Source organism: Pituophis catenifer, unplaced genomic scaffold (assembly GCF_029215685.1).
Source record: "Pituophis catenifer annectens isolate HBS135680 unplaced genomic scaffold, rPitCat1.0.hap2 SCAF_2, whole genome shotgun sequence".
Taxonomy (NCBI): Eukaryota; Metazoa; Chordata; class Lepidosauria; order Squamata; family Colubridae; genus Pituophis; species Pituophis catenifer.
This window is the reverse complement of record NW_027256882.1, coordinates 122,379,832-122,407,780: the sequence shown is the minus strand read 5'-3', so window position 1 is coordinate 122,407,780 and position 27,949 is coordinate 122,379,832. Positions and strand designations below refer to the sequence as shown.

Genomic DNA, 27,949 nt, shown 5'->3' with positions numbered 1-27,949 from the left:
GACAAGCAAAAGTGAAAGCATATAGGAGCTATTATTTTGACACAGTTTTAGCCTAATGCATGACAAATCCTTTGCCAATCAGCTGTAATTATCTTGCTGTTCATCAAATTGGAAATGCAATACAAATAGTCCTCAATTTACAACCATTCATTTAGTGACTGTTCAAAGTTACAACAGTACTGAAAAAAGTGATTTATGACTGTTTTTCACTTGACCATTGTAGCATCCCAATGGTCATGTCATCAAAATTTGGACGCTTGGCAACTGGCATGTATTAATGACAGGTGCAGTATTCTGTGGTCATGTGATCACCTTTTGCAACCTTCTGAAAAGCAAAGCCAATGGGGAAGCCACTTAACAACTTTGGCAAGAACATTGTAAAATGGGGCAAGATTAACTTAACCACTACAGTGATTCACTTAACAACTGTCTTGCTTACCAACTGAAATTTTGGGCTCAGTTTTGGTAAATCAAGGATGACCTTAGGCTTCAAAGGTTGCTAATGTTTGTCCCTTGATAGTCTATGCTTTCAGAATAAAGTTGTTCATAATGACAGGATCTTGAACCAGATTAATTATACTATTATACTCGACTTTACAAAGCTTTTCTTATATTAAATAGATGCAATCATCACTCTTTCCAAAAGACAGAAACATAATCTCCTTCTTCTCTTATTTATATAAGAGCTTAGCTCTTTGAAATTAAGAGTAGTCTTGAGTGGGACAAAAATTTGGAGTCTGTTCAGTATGTCCAACAGATACCAAGGAACAACTCCAAACAGGGGTATTAATAGAACTGTGCCTCAGACAGGAATGGTCACTCTCATACCTCAGAGCTTCTAGAACAAAGAATTTATTCCAGTGGAAAGCAACACATAGATCACACTGACCAAATTAAGCTACTGTAAACTACAATCAGTTGCGCAGCAAGAATTGAAGATAATACGATCTACTAAGGGAGAGAGTAAAGCCCTAGAAAAACAACTTGATGCTAGAGAAATGCAAGAAACATAGAATATATTGAAAATAAAGCAGCCTCCAATTGAAGCCTCTCAATAAGTCTGTTGGAAAAAATTTTTAAAAATCACCATGAAAGCAAGAAGAACTACTAACCCAGACAGAAGCAACCTGATATTAAAAAAAGCAAGAAGCTCTGGTAAGTAAGTGTTGTTGGTGTGAGGGGTGAGGGGAGAGAGTGGAATTTAGAGATCAACATCTGAATTGCTTATCAGACCTGCATATACTACAAACTATTTCAAGCACACATTTTACACAAGAAATCTTGCAAATAAGGGTGGTGTTCATTGAGATATCCACCCACACATCATTCTTAACAAATTGCTTGGCTAAGCATTGAAGTGAAAATAAAATATAAAAATGCAAAGAGGCATACAACACATAGATAGGACCGTTTTCCCACTATGTGGCTTCAACTAAAATTGATATCACTTACAATTCAATGTTGAAAACTTTCTAGAAGTCTATTCATAATGCCACATTTGAATGTAACATTCCTTTCATGAATGAACTGAATTTACAGTGTCCAATTTCCAAATTTGACCACAAAGATTATAAGAATTAAATAAACGTGTACCTCAGCGCGCAGAAATTCTCTCATAGACAAAATGTTCCTAATTGGCATAACAAAGGCACATCCAATCTACACTCAAAATGTTAAAATAAATTTAAATAGCTAAATTTGTAACAGCTTACAAAATTCAAGCGCACAGTTTAAATATTAATTCTAATTTCATATAAGCATTAATAACTCTCTACGTCTCTTTTGGGAGACCTGACTCATAGGTTCATAGGCATGACATTTCAAGGCATGTCTCTTCCTATATATGCCCATATAATCACTAAAATTATCAGAACCTTTCTTTCAAATTCTCCATAATAATGCTGTTCAGAGGGATAAATTTAAACTTTCCAAAGATTGGCTTGCTATATATTTATAGTATAACATTTATAGTATACAGTATCTAAAAATGCTGCCTTGTTTCTAGTCTGTTGTCTTTTAATTCCTGCAAAGATCTTTTTCAGTTCCCAGGGTTTTTAATTTCTGAGATTTCTTTGTCAAGCTGCATTTAAGTTAGTTATGTGATACTTCAATTGTTGCTCTAATAACCTGAGTTTCTGTCTAAATCTGATGGGCTTTATTTACAAAAGGACAAAGATACTGCAGAAATAAATAAATCTGCTGTACTTAGTACAGGCTTGTGCTAGTAGATAACTAGAAAGTTATTAAATGTGTATAATCTATCATGGCTGTCTCTCGGACAGATTAAACCTATGCATGGCAAAGTGGCCACTGGCCATTGCACACTCAATCTACCTAAAGAAAAAAAAAACTGCATATAAAGTTTCCTGGAAAATCAAAAACTGGATACAGTTCCGTAGTCCTGAAGCTAGTATTTTTTTATAATTCAAGATGAAATTGGACAAGCAGACATAAACAACAGGTGTACCCAGAACTTTTGTGCCTGTAAGTAGTATAGCAATGAACCATCCACTCTGATTTGTTCTGAGGTCTTTATTTGAATATAGTACAGAAGCAGCAGCTAGAGATGTGGGGGGTGGGGAGAGAGCATATGTTTGGCTGGCTATGACTGCTACAGGTGCATGTGCAGTTGCCTAAGATCAGTATGAAGAGTATCAGGAAATTATGGTTTTGCTTCTCCCTCCCACCACGCTCTCAGATGCAACTGAAGACAGTGCAAGAATGTGGTAACAGTATCTCTTAATTCCCCACTGATTGAAAATATTAACAACTCAAACTTGTGTCAGACTGATTCCCTGCTGTTTCTATCCATCTAACACATTCACAAAGATATAACCGGTAAGAAGTTTATGTCCCAAAAGAAAATTTCATTACTTATTACTGTTTCCATAACTGACATCAGTTCTTCAAGATAAAAACAATCTACAGTCAGTAGTTAAATCACAAACTTAGGTCGCCTAACAAAAATTCCTTGCGCAGTTTTACTTTGGAAACCAAGGTAGCTAAAAAATAAACCTCAAATTACATTCATCAACGTAAAAAATAAAAAACAATGTGCATTTTATCATAGCTCTAGCATTCTTGAAATAGTTAGGAAAAGATAGTTAGCAGAAGTCTGGACAATTTCAACACCCTTCAGTAAGAGTGAAGATGTGAAAATAAGTTAGATATGACTTTCCAATTTATAAAAGGGACAGCAGTGAGCCAGGTGCCAAAAGGCTCTTAGAAAACATTTAATACCGTGTTTCCCCGAAAATAAGATATGTCCGGATAATAAGCCCAATCAGGCTTTTCAGCACATGCGATAATATAAGCCCCTCCCACAAAATAAGCCCCCCACCACCAACTACTTACACGCATGCGCAGCCAGTCCTGCCATTTCCTCTGGTTGCTTGCCACGCAACCAAAATGAGTTGAGGAGGTGAAGCCAGAGGGGGGAGAAAGGGGGGACATGCCCTCCCCACCCTGTTCTTTGTGCTGGCCTAGTGCCCCAACACGTCCCATCCCACCCCAATGGCAACAGCAGCCTGGCTGCTTCCCTTCCCCTCCGTCTCTTTATCGAGAGGGGTGGAAGGTGGGGCAAGGGAGAAGCAAGACGCGTGGAGCGAGACGTGGCTCCCCTTGCCGTCTCTTCTCCCCCCCGCTCGCCGGGCATGGCAGGGCTCCTGCCTCTTGCTTAGCCACCTGCCCCCTTTAGGGATGCAATTTGGGGGTGGCAGGTGGGGCAGGCGAGAAGCGGGACACAGGTCTTACCTTTCAAGCTCCATCGCTTTCCTCGCCATTGTGTCCAGGCAAACATGCTGTAAAAGAAAATCTTATCGCGAGTTCGAGAAGTTTGATTGAACTCGTGAGGTTTTCTTTTACAGCGTGTTTCCCTGGACACAACAGCAAGGAACGTGACGGAGCTGGAAAGGTAAGACCTGCGTCCCGCTTCTAACCCGCCCTACCTGCCACCCCCAAATTGCATCCCTAAAGGGGGCAGGTGGCTAAGCAAGAGGCAGGAGCCCTGCCGTGCCCGGCGAGGGGGGGGGAGAAGAGACGGCAAGGGGAGCCACGTCTTGCTCCACGCGTCTCAATTCTCCCCTGCCCCACCTGCCACTCCTCTCTATAAAGAGACGGCTGGGAAGGGAAGCAGCTGTTGCCATTGGGGTGGGGTGGGACATGTTGGGCTGCTCGGCCAGCGCGAAGAACAGGGAGGGGAGGCGACGGCAGCAACAAGACATCCAGTCCTACGCTCACCTTCTCCTGCACCCCCAAAATAATAAGACCCCCCGATAATAAGGCCAAGCCCTTATTTGGGGGGGGGGGGGTTCAAAAGAAAATAAGACCCTGTCTTATTTTGGGGGAAACACGGTACCTTTCTGATTAGCGCAATGAAGTATCTTTCAGATGTAGCAAGATGGTAATTGCCATTCAGTCATTATAGTGACAACAAAGATAAGTAACCTATAAGTTGAATACAGAAATGTGGTAACAGATTGGTTCAACATATTGTTATTAATGTTGGTTGCACAATCAGCAAGATGTTTAGGCAAGATTTGCCATTTTAATCCACTTATTAAGTCCTTCCCAAGGACCTGGGCTAGGCAGAGGTTGCTGCTTGATGATGTAAAGGTATTGTCACAGAATGTAAGCTATTCCAGGTAAAGTTGCCTTTTGCAATTGACTGGTGATGATGATTTTGTCATGCCGTTCAAGTGGTGCTCTAGGAGTTTTTGTATTGTACCCAGGACAGCTATTACTATTTTTGCTTTGGGGTCAGTTCCAGTCAATGTTGATAGGTGGAGACAGATCCAGCCCATGGGTCTCACTTTGTGGAATGCCTCAGGATTTTATCCTCTCTCCCCTTCTATTTAACATTTACATAAAGCCACTGGTGAGGTGATCTGTTGGTTTGGGATCAGATATCATCAATATAGAATAGAATAACAAAATTGGAAGGGACCTTGGAGGTCTTCTAGTACAACCCCCTGCTTAGGCAGGATACCATTTCATAACACCCAGCTTTATAGCTCTACTCCACACCCCTAGAGTGATGCCATGGATGCGAAACGGGCTCCAACTAAACCCTAGCAAGCTTGGGTTATGGCTATGGGTATTGTTGTGGTCCGCCAGCAGCCTGCAGAGCTGGTAGTGGAGTTGGACAGTGAGGAGGCTGGGGAGAACAATGGGCCAATCGTAGAGTCAGGGGAAGGCCCGGACGAAGGCTTTGCGTTGGAGGCAGGGATGGGGCCAGGGCCATCTGGGAGCGATGCACGGACTCCAGAGCCTCCAGAGGCGGATAGCAGAGAGCCAAAGGAACAGGAGGAGCCTGTTCCTAGTGCACACATGCAAAGAGCTGCCAGAAGGCAAGAGCAGCTAAAGCAAAAAGGATGACTCAGGAGTAAGGCCAGGAGATGATTGCCCCCTCCCAGAAGGCTTAAAAGAGCAGCAACAGCTCTTGGGATCTTTGTAGGAAAGCAATGTTGCTACATTTGTTTCTTGTCAGCGTCTCTTGCTTCTGAACTTTTGCCAAGAAAAGCCTTTGGCAGGGTGCCAAAGAAGACAAAGGTTAGTGATAAGGCCGAAGGACTGTTTATGAAGAATTTGTTTTGGAATCAATTTGGACTAAGCTGAGAATGAAGTAATTCTCACCTGTTCTAATAAAATATAAAATAAAATATAAAATAAAATTTGTTTAGGACTGATTGTGTCTAGTAATAACTACTTGGGCCTAGGTCACAACAGGTATTTGGACACTCCAGAGACAAGGTTCTTCCATTTCTGAATGAGGCTGCACTATCCCAGACAGACCGGATACACAATTTAGGGGTCCTCCTAGATCCGTGATGGCGAACCTGTGGCACGCATAGCCATATCAGTGGGCACGCCAGCTCAGCTCTGGTGTGCATGCGCACGCTGGCCAGCTGATTTTCGGGCCCTCTGGACCCACCAGAAGTAGGGAAACAGGCTGTTTCCTGCCTCCGGAGGGCCTGGGGGGGCATGGGGAAGGCCCGTTTTTCTTTCTTACCTGGCTCCAGATCCTCTCTATGCATCTGCGGAGGGCGAAAGCAGCCTTTCCCAGTCCCTCGGAGGCCCTCCGGAGGCCTGAAACGGCCCATTTCCCAACTTCTGGTGGGACAGGAAGTGATGTTTCTGCTGTCCCCAGCCTCCAGAGACTCCTAGAGAGGCTCTGGAGACTGGGGACAGCAAAAAACGTCACTTCCTGTCCCACTGGGAGTTGGGAAATGGGCCGTTTCAGGCCTTTGGAGGGCCTCCGAGGGAGTGAGAAAGGCTGTTTTTGCCCTTCCCAGATAAATAGAGAGGATCTGGAACCAGGTAAGAAAGAAAAACGGGCCTACCAGGCCATCACGTGCCAGGAGTGGGGGGGGGGTTGCGTGCGCATGCGCAGGGCACATAGAATTATCGGTGTGGGCACACGTGACCCTCCCCCACCAGCAGCCCTCCTGGCACACGATGGCAAAAAGGTTAGCCATCACTGTCCTAGACTCATGACTCCTGCTCAAAGAGCAATTGGCAAACATGCTAGGAGACCCTTTGCCCATCTTTGGATGGTGGGCGAACTGCACCCATTCCTGGACCAGGAGAGACTGCTCACCATCATCATGCCCTTGTAACCTCTTGTTTAGATTACTGCAACAAACTCTAGATGGGACTGCCCCTGAAGAGCATTTGGAAATTTCAACTGGTGCAGAGTGTGGCTATGCAAGTAGTAAATGGTGCCAAATATACAACACACCACACTACTATTGCATGAGCTGCACTGGTTACTGATATCCTTCCAGGTGCAATTCAAGGTTGTCACCTTTAAAGCCCTATATGGCTTGGACCGAGTTACTTGAAGGACTGCTTTTTTTCCCCAAGAATCTCTACCCATCCAATTCGATCTATCAGATTGGACATGCTCCAGATCCTGTCAACCAGAGAGTTGACTAATGGAGATTAGAAGATGGGCCTTTTATGCAGTAGCCCCTGTTCTGTGGAATAACCTCCCCTCAAAGAATGGTCCCAACCTAATTGGCTTTTTGTAAGGCTTTAAAAACCTGGTTTTGTTCCCAAGCCTGAGGTGCTGACTGTGTTAATGGCCTTGTTTCCTACCCCTACGGCTAACTGGTCAAATATATTGGCTGCTGTGTATATTTATTTTGGATGTTTTTTTATTGTTTTTAAAATGTTTTTAACATTTGTTGTATACTTTGGAAACTGTAAGACGCCCCGGGTCATTGATTAAGAATGGTGGCTATAGAAATTGAATGAATGAATGCATTGCAATATCTTGCCTTTAGATACAGACAATGTTGAACAGTGATTCTATTTCAGATAGTGTTTTTCCATACAGCCATAAATCATTCGTGTAAAGGAGATAGGCTACCGTGGCAGACATTTTTGATGTTTGATAGCATAGTTTTGTACTATTGACAGAGGATCTTGTTATTAGTATGTTTTGCCAAATGTTAACCAATCTTCACTTTGACCTCCTTGAATATATTGTTAAACTACTTGGCAAAATTAGTGGGTACAGGTGAGTCAGATGTTTCAACCAAAAACCATGCAGATCATCTTCCCTTAGACCTGACCAATTCTTGATCTTCCTTGCCCTGTTTTGAACCATTTCTACTTCCTTTCATTAAAAAAAAAAAAAAAAATCTTATCCATCTCCTTTATCCAGGCTGCATTCTTATAGTATTTCTTTGAATTGTTTCAATAGCTGTGCTAGAACTACACTCTTCTCCTTTGCCAGGTATTGACTGGTTCGTTGCAATCCCTCCATTGATGCACTAGTAGAAATGTTTCTGATTTGACTGAAACTGGAGATTCTGTCTATAGTGTGTAATTTGAGCTTCCTGTCTGTTGAGCTTCTTGACTGTAGCTGTTACGTGCTGCTTTATTATTTCTAGTGGTTTCTTGATCTTCCTTGTTTCTAGATGACATTCCTTTATCAGATATTGTTTGATCTTCTGCTTCTTCAGCTTCTTTTCTGTCATCAACTCTAACTTCCTCACATCTGGGAGCAACATGGCGCTCCCATGTAACACCTCTCCTATGCGAGCTGCACTGGCTCCCGGGAGTCTTCCAGGTGCGCTTCAAGGTATTGGTTACCACCTTTAGAGCGCTCCATGGCTTATCCATGGCTTAGGATCTGGGTACTTACAAGACCGTCTTCTGCCACCGGTAGCCTCTCACTGGCCAGTACGCTCCCACAGAGAGGGGCTCCTCAGGGTGCCGTCGGTCAAACAGTGTCAACTGGCGGCCCCCAGGGGGAGAGCCTTCTCTGTGGGGGCACCTGCCCTTTGGAATGAGCTCCCCCCCAGAGATACGGAGGATCCCGGATTTACGCACTTTCCGCCGTGCCCTCAACACTTTTTTATTCCAACAGGCTGGGCTGGCCTAACACCTTTTAATTGTTTAATTTTAATTTGTTTTTTTAAAAAGGGGTGTTTTAATTAGTTTTTAAAATTAAATTTTTATTAGAGTATAAATACTAAAAAAAACATAACATGACATACACACAACAAACATTTATACAACATATAAACAAAAAGAAATTATGTTTCCTTCTTAGGCATTGTTTCAAAGTGACATTCTGTTATATATTTCTTCCCCTCTCCTTAGTCTAATGACATTTTCTATACCGGTAATATTTCCCCTCTAGATTTTTTGTTTATTTCTAATTTTTAACCAATTATACCATTTATTCCATATTTTGTAGTAGTCTGATTCTTCTCTTTCTTGTATTTCTTTGGTTAACCTGTCCATTTCAGCGCATTCTAGAATTTTTTCTATTAAATCTGTTTCGTTTGGCATTTTTTCTTGTTTCCAATTTTTTCCATATATTATTCTTGCAGCTGTTAGTATGTGAATTGTGAGATATTTGATATCTTTAGGGTATGATTTATTAAAAATTCCTAGTAAAAATGTTTCTCGTTCTTTATCTATCTGTGTTTCTGTTATTTGTTCCAACCATTTTTTGATATTAGACCAAAATTTCTTTGCTGCCGTGCATGTCCACCATAAATGATAGAAGGTTCGTTGTGTCTTCTTACACTTCCAGCAGATCGGGCTATTTTTGGGCTGTATTTTTGCCAGTCTGGTTGGAGACATGTGCCACCTATAAAACATTTTCAGTTGGTTTTCCTTGTACGCCACTGCTCTTGTTAATTTTATATTTACTTGCCAAAACTTTCCCCATTTTTCCAAATTTATTGTATGTTTGACGTTTTGAGCCCATTAAATCATCGTTTCCTTGACTGTCTCTTCTTCCATTTTATAGCGTAAAAGATATTTGTAGATTCTGCTAATTAATTTGTTTTCTGAATCTAATATAATTTTGTCTATTTCTTGTTTTTGTTTATAAATTTCATATGTTTTTATGTGTTCTCTATATTTAGATTGTATTTGAGTATAAGTCCACCAATCTATTTCCCTATCTAAGTCTGTCTCCAATTTTTGTTTTGTCTTCAATTTACCTTGATAGTCAATTAAATCTTTATATCTAATTATTTTTGTCTTATCTGTTAGATTTGGGTGTCTAATTGATTCTACCGTTGATAACCAACTTGGTATTTTCATATAGTGTTTTTTTTAATTTTAAGCCAAATTTGTAGTAATGAGTTTCTTATTGTATGTCTTTTGAAGTATAAATGTGTTTTGTATCTTTCGTTCCACATAAAAGAGTGCCAGCCAGTTTGAAGTTCGTGTCCCTCAATTGTTAAAATTCTAGAATTTTTTAATTCTATCCAGTCTTTGACCCAAGACAATACTGCTGCTTGATAGTATGTCTCCCAATCTGGAAGTGCAGCTCCTCTTCTATCTTTTGTGTCCTGAAGCAGCTTAAATTTTATTTGTGGCCTTTTTCCTTGCCATATGAATTTAGATGTCATTTTATTCAAATTTTCAAAGAATGATTTATCTATTTTTATCAGAATAACCTGAAACAGGTATAAAAATTTAGGCAGTATAGTCATTTTAATGGCCGAAATTCTTCCTAGGAGTGAAATGTGTAAGTTTTTCCATTTTTCTAAATCCTTCCTTGTTTGTTCTATTAGTTTATCATAATTATTTTCTTTTATTGCTGAAGTTCTTGTGGACAACCAGATTCCTAAGTATTTTTTTTTTCTGTTGTTTGGATTTGTATACTATCTGTTAATTCTTTTTCTTGATTTTTCGTGAGATTTTTTACAATTAATTTCGATTTGCTTTTATTGATTTTTAGTCCGGCCACTTCTCCAAATTCTTCTATTTTTTGAAACAAATTTGGTATAGATTCCATAGGGTTTTCTGTTATAAACATTAGGTCATCAGCGAAGACCTGAACTTTGTATTCTTCTTTATTAATCTTTAAACCTTCGATTCCTTGATCTTCTCTAATTTTTTTCAGAAGAGTTTCAAATGATAAGATGTACAGTAAAGGAGAGTGGGAAACCTTGTCTGACTCTTTTTGTTATGTTAAATTTATCTGTTATATCATCGTTCATAATTATCCTTGCTGATTGGTTAGTATAAATTTCTTCTATGATTTTTCCAAATTTTCCCCCAATTTGCATATTTTGTAATTGTCTAATCATAAATTTCCAATTCTGGTTGTCAAATGCTTTTTGAGAGTCAAGGAAAACCAACGAAGCCTGTTTCTCCGGGTGTAATTCATAATATTCTAAAGTATTAAGTATTATTTTCATATTATTTTTTATTTGGCGTCTCGGCAGAAATCCATTTTGGTCTGCATGTATATATGTATTTAGTACTAATTTAATTCTTTCGGCCAGAATTGCTGCAAATATTTTGTAATCGGTGTTCAGTAATGAGATAGATCTATAATTTTGAATTTGCTGAAGATCTGTATCTTCTTTTGGTATAATTGTAATTATCGCTTCTGTCCATGTCTTTGGAATTTTGGCTTTCTCCATGGCTTCGTTATATAACATCAACATATTTTCTCCCAGTACTTCTTGCATTGTTTTATATACTTCCACCGGTATCCCGTCGGGTCCCGGAGTTTTATTATTTTTTTGCTTTTTCAATACTTCCTCTAATTCTAATTTAGTTATTGGCCTATTGAGCATTTCTCTTTGATCTTCTGTGATTTTTGGCATTTCAGATTTTTCTATATATAGTTTTATCTTTTCTTCTTCTACTTTTTCTTGTTTATATAAATTCACATAAAATTTCTTAATGATTTCTTTTTTGGCCTATTATATTGGATTTGTCCTTTATCATCTCTCAATTGGTGTATCATTCTTTTATTCCTTTCTTTCTTTAATTTATAGGCTAACCATCTGCCTGTTTTGTTTGCATATTCAAAATAATTTTGTTTCACCATTTTTATTTTTTGGGCTAATTCCTTTTGGTTTATCAAATTCAGTTTATGTTTAATTATTTTCCATTCTTCTTTTATTATTTTTTATCCTGGGGTTCTTTCTGCAATTTTTGTTCTATTTGTTTTAGGTCTTTTTCTAATTTGTCTAGTTGTTGTTTCTTCTCTTTATTTTTCTTCCCCGTATATGCAATTACCAGGCTCCTTATACATATGCTTTTAGAGTATCCCATGTATTTTGTAAGGAAGTTTCCTCTTTTTTATTTATCTGAAAGAGTATCTTTATTTCCTTTTCTAACATCAAATTAAATTCTTTTTCTTTACATATTCCTTGATTCATCGTCCAGCTCCTGAACCTCCTTTCCCCTTTCCAGGTTATGAATAGTGGATTATGATCTGCCCATTGGTTTATGCCTATCTCGATTTTTTCTACCGCTGTTTTGATATTTGGGGTCATCCAGGCCATGTCCAGTCTTGACCACAAATTATGTGGGTGAGAGTAAAAAGTGTATTGGGCCTCATCTTCATGTGTTTTAATTAGTATGGGCCAAATTTATCTAATATGTTTTAAATTGTTTTTTAAATTTTATATTGTATGTGTTTTATCTTTGGCTGTTCACCACCCTGAGTCCTTCGGGAGAAGGGCAGTATATAAATCTAAATAAACTGAAACTGAAACATCTGATCTTAGCATGCTGATTTTATTTTTCAACCAATCTTCCATTTTGGTGGTGCACTATTTAGCTTTTTTTTTCTTATTTGTTGAATTTGCATCCAGGGTATTCAGTTATAACTGCAGTCATGCTGGGCATTAGTTAGTTTGTTTCTTACAGTGAGCTTTGGCTTACATTTGGTATCACAATATTGTCAATTTTTAATACTTTAGCTGTTTCTTTGGAACAAACTTCAATGCAAACAATATTATTCTGATGTTTTTTTGCTGTTCTAGACGCTTAAGCATTCTCTGCTTCAATTCCTCTTGTTTTTTGGTTAAATGGTTTTGGTCTTTCTGAGACAAAAGCAAAGGTGCCTGGTTTGAGAATGAAAACAATTCAACACCTATGCTAGTATCCTCTACTACCGACTCCCCCTGGTTTGCTTCTACAGTCTGAGCTACTTCTGGCAAGACTTTCATTTCTTTACCCTGTGTACTACTACTTTTATTTCACATTATAAATTGATATTGATATGCTAGACTCTGTTATTTCTGATTCTAGATGCTCTTCTTTCCAGAATTGGTACATTCTTTTCTCTTTTTTCTCTTTCCCTTCCCCACTCGCTCCCTGCCTGCCTTTAATATTTTTACAATAACTCAAGGAAATGAATATCTCATTGGATTTGATTTGTAATAGTTCATTTTTTCCCCAGTATTTGTATATCTGTGACAGGTAAACAACCTTTCTTCCAATAGTCTCACAGCTGTGGTTTCTGCTTGCTCAGCTAACAGTCCTCAGTTGTAACTCATTTGTCACTATATGTCCAGGAACTCCAATATGGTTCTTGTTGAAATGGGTGACGATAAATCCCATGGCTGCCATTCGGCTAAGCTATGCATCGCAAGCTAACAACCTTACATCAGTAACGAGGTGGGGGGAGATGTTTTGGAGAACATGGGGATAACTGCATTATTTCTTGAGATCACAAAGCTGTCTTTCACCAGCAGTGAAAAGATGTGCTTAGTTTAAGGACTTGCAGAAGATGATACATGAACATTTAAGCAAGTCTGAAATGCCCTTTTGCCTTTGAATCCAAGTGTTGCAAAATCCAACTGTTGGAGTCTTGTATCATTCCGAATGTTTTAACCCTATAACAGTTATTGGAATAAGCCACAATATCTAGATTCATATAATAGTCTAAGTCAAAATCCAACAAGTCACATTATAGCTTAGTAAACAACAAATATAACATAACACAGGGAAGTCTGTATTTTAACATATGAAAATCCACATTATATAACCCAAAATAGGAGACACTACAGCATAACACTAGCTCCTATTTATAATACAGGGATACAGATTTCAAGCCATTCTCCATTTGCCCTTTATCTCTTATATAAACATCATTTTACATGGGCAACATTTGTTTATTGGGTCCACAAAGTGAGATAAACTTGGGTCACCCTTAGCTGTATTGGAACAGTATTAGTGTTTCTGTCCTTAAGCTACAGATCACAAGTTACAAGACATATAAAATCTGACATGTTTCACAGCTCATTCCATCATGAGTGATAAAAATTATTATCCATTTTAAGCCAATATGGACAATTCTCCCTCCAATTCCTAGCTCATGTCTTCTCCTGCTGTTTGTTTTTCTCTCAGATTATAAACATTCCAGAAACATGGAAGACATTTTTCAACTTCTGCATAGAGATAGGAGCTTTTCCCCGCTTGATCCTTTTTGGAGGAGGTTGCAGCAAGCACCAGTGCATGTTATGGTAGCATTTGCATAAAAAAAAATGCTACCTACAAAAGGCTGACATAGGACTGATGCTACATAACGTTTGCTTGCACTGATGCCCAGAAACACTAGAGCTCCCTCTTCGGTTTTTCAAAACTAGGGGAAATCAGCATTTGTGTTCGTTCACAGATGATTGTGTGTGCATATAAGCCCCTTTTCACTTCCCAGTGCTTAGTCTTTAACAAGAGGAAGGGTACAGAAGTGCACAGTTGCTACTCCCACCTAATTCCTGGATCACTTTACTAATTTGGAGATGTTTTCTACCAGCTAATGACATTAGGAGAGGGAAAGGAAAGCTAAGACAGAAGAATTAACCATTTTCATTAACATACTTGCAGGTAGACAGTCAGGATACCAATACTGATCAGTGAAGCAAAACAGATCCAATAGATTTAGAACATACCGTAGATAGGCAACGAAGGCAAAAGATCTCATCCTAGAATAGTTTTCTACTGATCTAGGATTAATTATTCAGCAATAGGAATAGATCCTATGTTAGGCTGCAATGGGGTATTTGTTTTTCTGCTAAATATCAGTTCAAATTTAGGGGAGGAAAAAAACCCAGGAAAACACTGGAGATCTTATTTGAAATGCACATTCTCCAAAATTAAGCTAACAGCACCCTCTGGTGTACCAACAAAACTTCAACAACTAAAAGGTCTACAGTTGTTCTACAAAGCAATTTCTACTTGGCTTCTACGTGAGATGTTCTGTTTGCTGACAAAAAGCACACCACTGTAGTAGATAATTATTAAGTAAAGTATTATTTACTTAAATTATTCAAACCAGAGAAACTCAACAGAACTATGTTGAACACTCAGTAGATGAAGGGTTTGAAGAGAATAGAGAAATATATATACCCTTTTCAAAATAAATTAAAAGTTCTTTCTCCATTTAGCTCATAAAAGGCAATCTTAGCCTTACAAATGTAATTTACCAAATGTTTCTTTGCATTTTGAGTTTGATTTTTATTTTACATTGAATTTCTTATATCATGCGTAGGGAAACAATGCCACAAATTGTACAAAAATGGCAGCATGTACTAGTGAACAATTTCCAAAGAAACATCTATAAATGTGAAACAGTTAAGTGACAAGTATAAATCAGTCTTATAATATCAAGTTGTTTTATTCCCAGATAATTGCAGGCTAAATGAAGTTTCTTAATTTCAATTTGTAATTTTGCAATTTGAAAAAAAGTATTTTCTAATATTGTAATGCAGTTAAAATTAACTTTGAAATCAACATGCGGGGAGAAAAATTCTTATAGTCACCAATATATAATAAAATATAAAAAGGCCAAGATTTCAACACATAGCCATTGTACTTGGAACATAGAATTTTAAAACTATCCAAACTGAACCTTAATCAGAGCTATCGTATTTATCTTTAATTAAGACCTCTTAGTAATTATAAGAAGAAACACATTATGCAATAATAAGGGGAAGAAAACATAGGTTTAAATGAACTTGCAATGAAGGGATAGAAATAAGTGGCATCTGTTAGGTATCTAGTTAGGGCCAATATTTTCTGAAATCAACTTGACATAGAATTGCTATAGGACTCCCATATCTTTCTAATCACTTTTGAAATTGCTTGTCAACTGCTTTTCAGCCATTAGGAACTATGAATCGACAAATTTAAAAACACAGGGTCAGCTTCCTTCAATCATTAGCAAAAGAATTCTTAAATACAAATTTAAGGACTTAATTTTTTAAATAACCCTCAAAAGGCTGATTAGAACTTTCATTTTGGACATATACAGGGTCTAGATGATCTGAAATAAGATTCTGGAATTAATTATAAAAATCCTTTCTGTGGGAAATTATTTTTGTTTTGAATTCTTTTTTAAAAAATGATAGGATAAAACTTTAACGATTGGACACTAGAGCAGTGATGGTGAACCTTTTCGGCACTGAGTGCCGAAAAGGGAGCGTGCGTGTGCTGCACCACATGCCAAAAAGGGAGCATTTCACACTTGCGCAAGTACTCATCAAAGCCACAATCAGGAAGAGGAGCTGCCCAGGGAACATCCTGCGCGCTGGATAAGGTACTTCTGGTTTCCAGTGTGCAGATGTGTGCCAGCCAGCAAGTCTTCTGACTACTGCCGCGCATGCGCACACAGCAATCAGCTGGACGATGCACATGCTCTTGCCGGAAAATGGAAGACCAACTCTTCTGGTTTCCAGCACTGCCACACGCACAAAGGCCAGCTGATTGTTGTGTGCAGATGTGCACCAGAAACTCAGAAGAGGAACGGGCGACGCAGCGCATGCCAGGCGACATGGCTCCGCGTGCCACTTCAGGCACGCATGCCATAGGTTTGCCATCACGGCACTAGGGGGAGCTAGAAATAACCGAAGATTACAATTAAAGGAGAAGAACAGTTAAATTTGACTTACTATTACAGAATGGAGCAAAATGTAGTAACAAGACTGACGCTGATCTAAAAGTGGATTTTAGAACAGTCAAAAGATATGGGGAAAAAAATGCTACATTGGACATACAAAAAAACCAGGTGATATCTTAACAACTAAAAGGAATATACAAATAACATATTAAGAGTGGATAATTTTTCTATATTGGATTTACAAATAGGCTTATTAAAGCTTTGAATATCAAGATTGTTAAAAGTAAAAGAAATATAAAGATGGTTTATATGATAAAGTTTATTATCTCTAATAACCTAAGTGGACTTTTGCTGATTCTGATTGAAATGATTAGGTTTTTAAGGATTTGTTTGTAAGAGATGGGATATGCGAAGAAGAGATCATTTGCTTAAGATAAGGTGATTACTTATTTTTTTTATACTTGTGATGAAGGGAAAGTCATATCTATACATCTATTTATATATCTATAGTTATATTCTTATTTTTTCATTTATTTTTAACACCTTTTCTTTTTTCTAAGTTTCTATCAATTTCTTATCATTATCATTATAAATGCAGCCTCTAACTTATAGAATGGCTGCATATGATTACAGTAATATATACTGGACCATGCAAACATACAGTATTCTTATTAAAAGGGGTGTAAGACCCAAACCAAAAAAGTTGCTTACAATATGTTTTGTCTTAAGCTTCCAGCTGAGATTAACTCCTTATTCATTACTTCAGAGTAAAATAAAAGCATTGAGAAACATCTTTGATTTATGAATAATCCTTTACCTTTAAAGTTACCATTTGCATAGCTTCACTCTAAATTTTCATGATGACATGAATACAATAAAATGTTAAGATTTTTGCAAGATTTGTATGAATTTTCATAACAATTAAAAGAAACACTATATAAATATTAAATAGAGAAATAGCCAGATGATTCTCTTGAAAATGTTTAGCTGTGCCAGATGTGGAAAACCAGAAAACACCAGGGTTTTATCCTAGACTAGAAGGGTGAAAATTGCAAACCGTTTCTGTATAATCACCAGTAAACTAACATATACATGTAATATTCAAGGAGACTTTAGCCCAATAGAGAAATAAGCACTTATAACTGCCTAGACTAGAACAAGGAAAGGCAAGTTGGTGGCCTCCAAATGTTTAAATTATGATCTCTGAAATTCTTTGTACTGATCATGCTAGCTGTGGCTAATACGACTTAACAAATTTAGTCTAAATTTCTGGAGAACTCTAGATGGCCTAGTTCTTTGATCTTTGTCTTCTTAGCAAATAGTTATGACTGGAGAAATAATATTCTTCAAGGATAGTCTTTCTCAACTAAATGCCCTCCAGATTTGTATGTCATTAAAGGTCCCACATGGCTGTATGGAGAGCATGTGGCTGTAAGAGCCTGATTTGGGCATATCTTTTCTATTAATAATGAAGGTTAAAATCAGGAAATTAATGAAAGAAAAAACTACAAACTGTCAGCAAATAAGCAATATTGTCAATTGATTCTGGGAAAAGTTATTATTCTCTACCAGTTCAAGGTATTGTGGAAGAGATATTAAATACTCAACTGCTCAGTATTCAGACAGGGCCATTTGAAAAACTGCTGAGCTGAGCAGGCAATGCAAAGAGCCAATCTTAGTACCGTTGCACTGCTAAGCATATATCCATTTACAAGACAGGTGCAAAGGCTGCTTTGACCTCAAGGATGGAAAAATATACTGAGCTGTTCAGATCATCACAGATTGTAAGGCAAATGTGCAAAAGTTGTATTGCAAACATTTAAAAGTTACAAAGTGTTCTTGGAAAAAGAAAAGTATTGAAGCAATCCATACAAGGATCTTTTGTTCTTTAAAAACATTCCAAATACCTAAACAAATTTTAAATCATGCAACTGTGTCCAGGGCAGAACCCTCTTAGACAGGATCTGTGACTAGTGGTCATAGTATTAAAACAATATAGACAACCATTGAACGTCAACCAAAGAATGTGGTTGAACATTCAACCAAAGTAAATCTGAATGAATGTTATCATTCAGATTTACTTTGCAGTCTATACCAATATTTTCTTAGATAAGTAGTATTTAATTTCTATATGCATCTGTCTTTTGTAGAACTATACAATGCTATACAACACAGAGAGGACACTAGGGAATGCAGTATGGGATATATTCAGCTGGGATATAAAGTGAATTGCTAAAGATCCAACAAGGGTATCAGTTACAATTAGTACATACCTACTAATCAAATGTAGCACAAGAACCTAAGTCTATTATATCAAATAAGAGAAGACCCTCAATGAAATACAAAAGCCTTTTGGAAGGCTCCCCTACTCTACTTCCATAAATTAGCATATGTCCAGTAAATGGAAAATTGAGGATTAGTTTAGCAGAATCTACCAGAAAAAAATATATAAATCTGCTCTGAGGAAAAATTAATCTAGATTGAAGAAAGCAAGCTGTGTTAATTTAAAGTTCCTATAAGGGTCCTGTGCTGCTCAGGAGATAATAATCTTACTAATACAAAACTGCTGGTTATGTTTTTAAGATGTACATCTATTTCTTTTTCGGTCTTGGAAGCTGACTGCAAAAAATATGAAGGTTCCGTAACATATTCTTTGAGTACTCTATCATGCATCAATTTTCAACATAAAAGAGCAATGAACTAAAATGTAGCAATCAATAGCTATGCTGTAACATTCTATTCCCTCACCTATAATTATTAGGAATTGGTTCACAGAGGCTATGTCTTAAGCTTATAACAAATATAACACAGTTGCTTGTCTTAAAAAAGACAGGATAGTTTATGTATTTATGGTACTTTCTCTCCTTCACTCCTGTCGTCCTCAAACTTTATACGGTATTGCTTAAATCAATTATTAATATACTAGCAACAGTTGTACGCCATGCTAAGTGTGTTAGTTTAAAATTTTGTTCGTTTTGAGTTTTTTGGTGGCTTACTATATGATATGGTATGTAAACACAGGCCATTTGTTTAGCTTGTGACTCAAAGTATTATATTGTGCAAACCCAGAAAACAAATTCATTAAACCAGCCTAAGCATCTTGTCTGAACATTGCAGGTGACACTAATTTGTATTACTAAATAAAATGCCCTTCTGTTCCATATTACTGTTACTTTTAAGGAATCCAATCAACTGACATCCACTATCCTAAATATCTGTATTTCCATTCAGTGACTAATATGAAAAAAGACATAAAAAGTTATAAAAACGTAAAATTAAGACAATACTTTCCTGCATAAAGTAATCAAAACTATGAGAATTTCTGCAAATCTTCAGGAAACGTTAAGGTTCCAGTTCAGTGATATACTAAAAAAAGGATTAAGTTTAATATTCAGTAACATAAAGCAATGTAACACATAATTAACTTTGTACAAAGATGAATTAATAGTAAGGTTTGCAATACCTGTTTAACTGAACAAGCCAAAACATTAACATATCAAAGCTGCCTTGCACAATGACTTTTAGGTTCTCTTGAGTAATCAGAATCATGACAAAAGCAACAGAAAAGACAAGAATGTTAAAGAAACAGCAGCAAGATATGGAGATTTTTAAAAAAACAGATATATTGAAAGTGTAGTATGTATAGAAACACACACATACAAAATAATTGTAAATTATTTTAAAGTTAAGATTTCTAAAGATGGGTATGTTGGGAAAGATGGACGGCAAAAGGAGAAGGCGATGGCAGAGGATGAGATGGATAATGTAATTGATGCAACAAATGTGAATTTCCAGGAAAACAGTGGGGGAGGCTTGTCATATTATGGTCTATGGAAGAGTTGAACATGACTTAGCGACGGAACAACAAATGTGGCTACTCAATTTGACACTTCACTACTACCACTCATTGAACATCAACCACCAGACATATTAGATATGATCATTTTTATGTTTTTGGAAAATGGAAAGACACATGGAAGAATATATGCAGAAAGCACGGTTTCCACATCAATCTGACAGCAACACAGACTAGGTTTTTCAAATGATCTGCAAGAACATGATGGGATTCCAGGACAGCCGAAGGCAAAAAAAAAACAAAAACCCAAAACCCCATTCACTTGGACATAGCCAATTTCCTATCAAATCTTGGTCAAGGGTCTTTATTTTTTCTTTAACTAACAGGTGCCACCGTCTGAAGAAGCCTGAAAACCTTCGATTTTGGATCACTTCTCTTCCCCCAAAGGAAATTCAGAATATGGAAACAAGCAAAATCAGACGCAGCGATCTGTTTCTACGCAGCCGACAAGAAAAAAGCCCAGAGCTGCAATCAGTACAAGGAAAGATGAAGTTATCGCACTTAAAAGAGAAAAGAGAACAGGCGAGAGACAGCAGAGCTAAATGCTCCAAAAGACACAAAAAGTGTGTAGGGTTTTCGGAGCGCTCCTTCACAAAGCAGCAGGAGCAGCCTGCGGAGGCTGAAACGGACCACTTCCCTGCAGAAGCCCACAGAGGACACGCCAACGAAACAGAGGAGGGATACCCCCCACTTCAAACTCGATGAAAAGCCCATCCTCGTTCCCTCCAACTCCCAGCGCATGCTTGTTCAAGATACTACGCATGCGTACTTTCTACAAAGCGGAATCCCACGCGTGCGTGGTACCCACCACCTGCCTTAGGGTCAGAGAGCGAGGACCTGGTTCTCCTCCCCTCCGACCGTTGACCGGTGGCCGCTGCCGCACGACCTCCCCCCCCGCCCCCACTCCCCGTCGGCCCACGCGATGCTCTCGGACTCCAACTGCTCCCCACCTCACCTCGTAGTACTTCATAGCTCCGCGCTCGTTCTCGCTCCCGTGGCGTAAAGCACCTTTGCCCCTCACGTGACACGCTCTTAACTTCGTTGAAGGGGGGCGCGGCGCGAAGAATTATAAAGCGAATCACGGGGAACTCTTTTTTTTCTCTCGGACGGTCGGCCAATTAGACGCAAGCAACTCTCCCTTCCCGCCTACGTGCCCACCTCCAAACGTCACCATGGCAACTTGTGGCGCGTGACCACGCCTGACCCAATCCAGTGGCCAAAAGGGTAGAAGTGGCAACCCGTCGAAGCAATCATCGCATCCCGAGAACGTCGACTTGATCCAATCACAAAGCTGCAAACGAATATAGATGACCTTCGAAGGGGTTGCCGCAGGTGATGCGGTGGGAGCTGAAAAAAGATTCCGAGGGCGAAGGTCCCCTGCGCGCTTGCTTACCTGAGAGCGGGCGCTGTTAAGAGTTCGTTGGGAGCTCCTTCAGAGTCAGCCGCAAAGCGAGGGTTAAATGATCGGGATGAGAACGGTTAGTTCCGTTCCTGTCGGTCGAAAGACTGGTTGCTGTGTAGAGTTGTTCTAATCTACATCACTCTTAACGCTGGAGGTAATCTCAATAGAATGAACCACGTCTGTGTTCCAGCTCAGTAACTATCAAATTAGTTCGATGCCAGTCGGTCTGGCTCGATCCCTGGCGGTTCCTTGTACAAATACCACTTACCTTGGCCTCGTTTTGGTAACAAGTCACTTCCAGGGGTTCCAGTAACCTCTTCCATTCCGTCTCATCCAAACCCATAATTCGAAGGGATCCAATTTTTTTTCTCAGTGAAAACTTATTTTCAGAGTCCATCTTTCACAGTCCTGTGTTGCCACTGGACTATTAATTTAACCATTCTGACCTACTTTGTTGTAAATATAGGCTGATCATAAGTTTGTGTTTGTCACTGCTTTCCTTCCAAGAGTTTGTTCCCTCTTCGCTTTATCTGTTCTTTAACCCAAGTAAGCAAAATGATTTCCCATCTTAATTTCTGCATTAAGTTTACATTCAGAAAGAGTGGAGGTTGGCATTAGTTTTGTCTTCTTGATGTTTTATCGTGAACTTAGGTTTTTGCTTTCCTCTCTTTATTTTCATAAGGAACTCTGCCGAATACTTCCAATTTCTAAATTGTGTTGTCAGATTATTTTAAAATTTTTGGATACCCAGGTTTGATTCTGCCATCACTTCTGCCATTCTTAAATTATATTCATTTTGTATTACAAAATGCACTGCAACAGTGCATTCTAGGTCGGGCTGCTCTTGAAGAGCATCTGCAAGTCTCCACTGGTACAGAATGCAGCTGCATGGGTAATAAAGGATGTCGATATCCAACATATATAACATCATTTTTTGGTGAACTGTATTGATTGTCAGGATCAGTGGTCGGATTCAAATTTTTTTACTACCAGTTCTGTGGGCGTGGCTTGGTGGGTGTGGCATGGCTTGGTGGGTGTGGCAGGGGAAGGATACTGTAAAATCTCCATTCCCTCCCCACTCCAGGGGAAGGATACTGCAAAATCCCCATTTCCTCCCAATCAGCTGGGAATCAGGAGGCAGAGAATAGATGGGGGCAGGGGCAGTCAGAGGTGGTATTTACCGGTTCTCCAAACTACTCAAAATTTCCGCCACCGGTTCTCCAGAACTGGTCAGAACCTGCTGAATACCAGCTCTGGTCAGGGTGTTCCCAGGTAGAATTCAAGGAGCTGGTTATCATCTTCAAAGCCCTCCAAGGCTTGGAGATGAGTTACTTTAGGGTCTTTCTACGGTCACAGGACTTGTTTCCTGGCTGTATTACCATCCATAGTAACAGTGTGTTTACATAGTGTTGTATATATTTACTTTGTAATTGCTTTAAATTCATTTTATGTTTTATAATAGTTACCACCCAATGTCATCTGTTGAGAGGGGTGACTATAGCAATCAAATAGCAATATGTATCCATATCTTATCTTTTTCTTGTTTCTGCACTACTGCATTTTTTTAGTTCAGTTCTTTACTCTTCTGTTTCCATATGTAAACTTTCAGAAGAAAATCCATTGCTTTGACAACCATTAGTTTTAATGTATTTCAGAGTCTAGAACAGTGGTTCTCAACCTTCCTAATGCTGCGACCCTTTAATACAGTTCCTCATGTTGTGGTGACCCCCAACCATAAAATTATTCCTAAAACCATTGAAAATATGTGTTTTCCGATGGTCTTAGGCGACCCCTGTGAAAGGGTCGTTCAACCCCCAAAGGGGTCCCAACCCACAGGTTGAGAACCACTGGTCTAGAATGATCTACATACATAGACAAAGGTTTTGCTATAAATTGTTAAAGATAAATATTGTATTCTCATGATCTCTTTATTATTCATTGTATGTTAACTCTTTGATTTCATGTCCCTCTGCCTTTTCTGAAAAATGTCCATTTGTTTGATATTTCTTTATCTATGTACATTTCTATTTGTAAGATCTTGAACCAATGTTGTCTTGCATAGAGAATTAGTGCAATGGTTTGATAACTTCATTCCATAAGATTATCTTATATTCTGTTTTCCGGATGATATTTTGCTGATATCTTATTATAAGGTTAAAGGGGAAAATACCTAAATGTTAATTAATGGATTTCTCAATGATTCTATTGTCTTGTCATTACATGGAATTATATGGTGATGAAATCATTTAAAATTATGCCTGGGAAAATCCTGTGATCTAAGAATATGGGCAAGCAGGAACTAGTACAAAAATCCACCTGGTGATTCATACACATGTAGAGCTGGGAATGACCCAATAGTATTTTGCATGCCACTCCCATCTATTTTCGTATTTAGTTAGCATCAGAAAACTGACATAATTTTCAGAGAAAATAATACTAGTTTTTCACTTATGAAAATTGATGTTGTTGCACTATTTTATTAATTGCTAATTGCTAATATACTTGCATGTCCCCTCCAATAATGTCTGACTCTGAATAGCTGATAGATTTTCAAACAATAATATTAAAACTAAACATTGTAACAGTGTAAACCTAAAAGCTAATAATCATGTGATAAATACCTTATCACATGACAACAAACAACCATAAGACCATTGTCATCTGCAGAGAGTATAATGGTTCCCTCAGCTCCAAAGGACCATCAAAATAGGCAGGTCTTAATGGCACTGCAAAAAACTAACAGGGTCAGAGCCTGACTATATCAGGGAGAACACTGTTCCAGAGAAGAGACACATTCTGGTGAGAGAGAGGTTCCCTGAGGATGGGCTCCAGCAAGAGTCTGAAAGCTTGGAAGAGTAAACCGCTGGTCCTGGTGACAACCCAGATTGGATCCTGCAACAGACATAGTGATTGAGAGGCCTAACCCAAGATTCTACAAATGACATGTACAAATAGGACATGGAAGGATCCTTTTCTTTCAGTTGCTGATGCATGTGGAGAGGCCTTTGCACATCAGCTTTAGAGGAGGAAAACAAGAAAAAAAAATCTGCCTCTGCCACGGCCCGCTCGCTGCCACCGCGGCCCACTTGCCGCTTGCCACTGATCACCGATAGGGGCAGCGGCGATCCCCGCTGCCTAGAACAGCTGATCAGCACCGCACCAACACCAACACCCCCGCCACAATATTCGCTCTATAAGACACAGAGACATTTCCACCCACTTTTTGGAGGGGGGAAGGTGCGTCTTATAGTCCGAAAAATATGGTAGTTCCATGCCTGTGTTCAGCCTGAACCCTGACTGAAAAAAGTCCAGAGAATCCATTTCCTTCAGAGCCTCCTGCAACTGCAGCGCTCAACCTTCTCTGAAAAAAGGAAGTTGGATTGTGATAGTTTCTTAGAGAGTAGCTGAAGGGGAAACAAAGGAAGTCACACAATATGAGGAGCTGACACCATTAGCAACTAGTAGGAGAATTGCAAACAAGATTTCATTGTCAGATAAGAATACAATACTGAATTGTCAAGATAATCCACTAATTATGACCTGCTACTAGGGAGAATACAAGTCAATTGATTTTATTCACTTCAACTGGATGAATCTACAATGTACAAAAAACCATTTAAATATCATTTTTGTAATATAGGAATTCAGAGAGAAATACCTAAGGATTTTCTCTTTTGTCTTTTGTATTGCAGGAATGACCAAGAAAAAATTTGGTTTGTTGAATATAGTACTTTTTAATTAATATGAGATGACAGGAAGCAAGAAGACTTAATTCTATTTTGTAAAACAGCTGCAGCCTCCAATTCCTCCCCCCCCCCATTGTAGTATAACAACATAGAAAATGAGGAAAGGATCAGGAAATGAGTGCAATCATTTGATGGCTTGCAGAAGGAGGAACAGCCTCTCATTAATTTTAGCTCCTTTCCTTAATCCTCTCTCCTTAACAAACACCCTTCATGCATACTGAGATCAGAAGGCTATTTCAAGCACACATAGTATAGATTCTAGAAACAGGTGAAGGACTGATGAAGAAAAATAATATAAAATGCTAAAACGGTGTCTTCTAGAATTCTTGTTTAATTCTCCCCACCCCAAAACTGCAAAAAGCAAAGCAAAACAAAACAAAAATCTAAGAAAATGAGTTTGCACATCATTCTGAACCATACTTGTTTGTTCACAAACAAACCAATTTGAATGAACTCCAAAGGGCTGGTGTCACAGAACACAGCAACCTATACTTTTGCTTAGTTTTAGCTTAGTGTATTGTATGAACCCATTGTCTCCTTATATCACCCCAACTCACCAAAAGAAATCTTACCTTTGTTGCAAAGGAAATCTCTCTACATCTTATAGATTAATTACTAGACAACCTGTGCCCCGCTGCATCATTATTTCAAAGATATTTCCTTACCAGATCCCTCAATGTCTTCAACAATGACAGAGCTTCTAATGAAAAACTGGGAATATATTGAGAGATGTATCTGCCTTGAAAATAGCCCATATTGAATTATATAGCACAGTCAAACATCAACACAGGAAATATTTTATGATAATATTTATGTCATAAAATGTTTTATAAAATTTGCCAAATTCCAGTTCCATAGGAGTCACGGGTCCCGGATTTTGGATGCATTCTATAAGTTAGCCCATTTGAGGACTTGGTTTAAAAAGTTTTGTTCTGTTGTGTTGCTTTGCCCAGTTAAAGGTTACAGGAACCAGAGTTTTAGAAGTGTATACATTTCCCAGTGTGATTAAGTAATTAGGATGGCAGGGCTTGACTATGTTAAACCACAATTATGATTTGTATATGGAATCCCAGGATTTTCAGCTGCTCAACTCCCAAGACAACTGCAAAAACATCTGTTTCATGAGGAGCCACCATCCAGAGCACAAGTGGATTAACTGACAATCTTGCCTGATTTTGCAGGCAAGCATCCCTCTAGTGTCTCTCTATATCTTCAGAGATGTCATTCTATCATAATTCCTCAGCTCTTTGACTGACACACATCCTTCCTTTTTCAGTCAATTTCCGAAATTGCTTGTGAACTGCTTTTCAACTATTAGGAACCTTTCATCAACAAGTATGAAAGCATAGTCTAAATTTCCTTTAATCCTTAGAAATAAACTTTAAATAGAAGTATAATGACTTTAAAAAACGGAGAGCTGAAATAAACAGCAAAAGGATGTTTAGAACTTGGAAAATTACAAACAGGATAAGGGACCAGATGGATTTGAAATAAGATTTTGGAATTAATTATAAAAATCCATTCGATGAGAAAATGCTTCTCTTTTTAATTCTTTTTTTTTAAAAATGGTGGAATGGGATTTTGAAGGTTGAACACTGAGGGAGCTGGAAGGAACTGAAGATTGCAATTAAATGAAATACTAATACAAAATGGAATAAAATATTTTAACATTGGACATACTGGGGAATATTTTGAACAATGGACCCGAAATTAATTTTCAGAGTGTCTGCCTCATATTTTAAAAATGTCACAAAAAAGGTACAGTTTTTACTGGACAAGACTGATGTGAAAATTGATTTTAAAATGACAGGGTACAAGAATTATATGGAAAAAGAGACTACACTGAACATACAAAAGAAACAGCTGCTGTCTTAATAATGAAAAGGGATATGCAGATACAAACCAAGAGAGTAACCTGGACAATTTTCCCATGCTGGATTTACTAAAGATGCTTGTTAAAACTGTGAAAAGTTTTGCGAGATGGGAAAAAGAAAAAAATGAAAAGAAATCATGTTCTAGGACATTACTTGAATGAACTAAAGGTTTAACTAAAAGAAAGGAATATAAAATTGTTTTGGTTGATCAAAGTTAAAATATATATTGTTATTTCTGATAACCTTTAATGGACTTCTGCTAAGCAGGACTAAAATGATGAAGTTATAAGGATTTGTTTGTAGATGAAAAAGAAATCCTTTGTTGTATTTTTAGAAAAGGTGATAAATTACTGAAATTATTTATACTTATGCTGAAATAGGGAAGTCATTTCTGTATAAATGTTCTTTTTCTTTACTATATTAGATTCTTTTCATTCTTTTCTATTTTTTCACTTTCTTTTTCTTTCCTATTCTTTTGATTATTTTATAACTATCTATTTTTAGTTTGTTTTTTGCTCTTGTAGTTGTGTGTGTGTATCTATATTTATCTATATCTATCTAACTATAGCTATCTATCTATCTCTAGAAATTATAATATGAAATGAAAACAAAAATAATAGAGAAATGGGGAAGGGAAAAGGAGGGAAAGATATGGGTTAAGGAAAAAAAGAAGATAAAATCCAACTTTTTTTTCAGCACAGTAGAATAAAAATAATAAAATTCAGCCTCAACATTTTACTTTTACATACTTAGTATATAATAGCCAATTCTGTAACAACAAACTTATCTAATCAGTAAATCCCAAAGTCAGTTTTTCATTTTTTTCTGTCGCGAGCTCAGTCTAGAAAGTTCCTTGTCAAGTAGTCTTACAAATCTCTGGTTTCAGTTTTATATTCATGTTAAGAATCATTAAAATATGAATCTGGTCCCAATATTTCTTTGCTTTGTCAAAAA

At 38.0% G+C, this 27,949-nt stretch overlaps 2 protein-coding genes across 3 annotated transcripts in view; one reads left to right on the top strand and one right to left on the bottom strand.

Annotated features, from left to right (window-relative positions):
* The window catches only part of TECR (trans-2,3-enoyl-CoA reductase), a 50,405-nt gene extending 29,354 nt beyond the window's left edge, over positions 1-21,051 (bottom strand). Inside the window, exon 1 of the mRNA XM_070937414.1 lies at positions 20,929-21,051. Coding sequence (XP_070793515.1) covers positions 20,929-20,943 — 15 coding nt within the window. The 5' untranslated portion in view covers positions 20,944-21,051. The remainder of the gene's footprint in view (positions 1-20,928) is intronic.
* The window catches only part of DNAJB1 (DnaJ heat shock protein family (Hsp40) member B1), a 50,407-nt gene continuing 23,331 nt past the window's right edge, over positions 874-27,949 (top strand). For both annotated transcript variants that reach the window (XM_070937416.1, XM_070937415.1), the window contains exon 1: positions 874-1,155. The gene's annotated coding sequence lies outside the window, so the exon portion shown is untranslated. The remainder of the gene's footprint in view (positions 1,156-27,949) is intronic.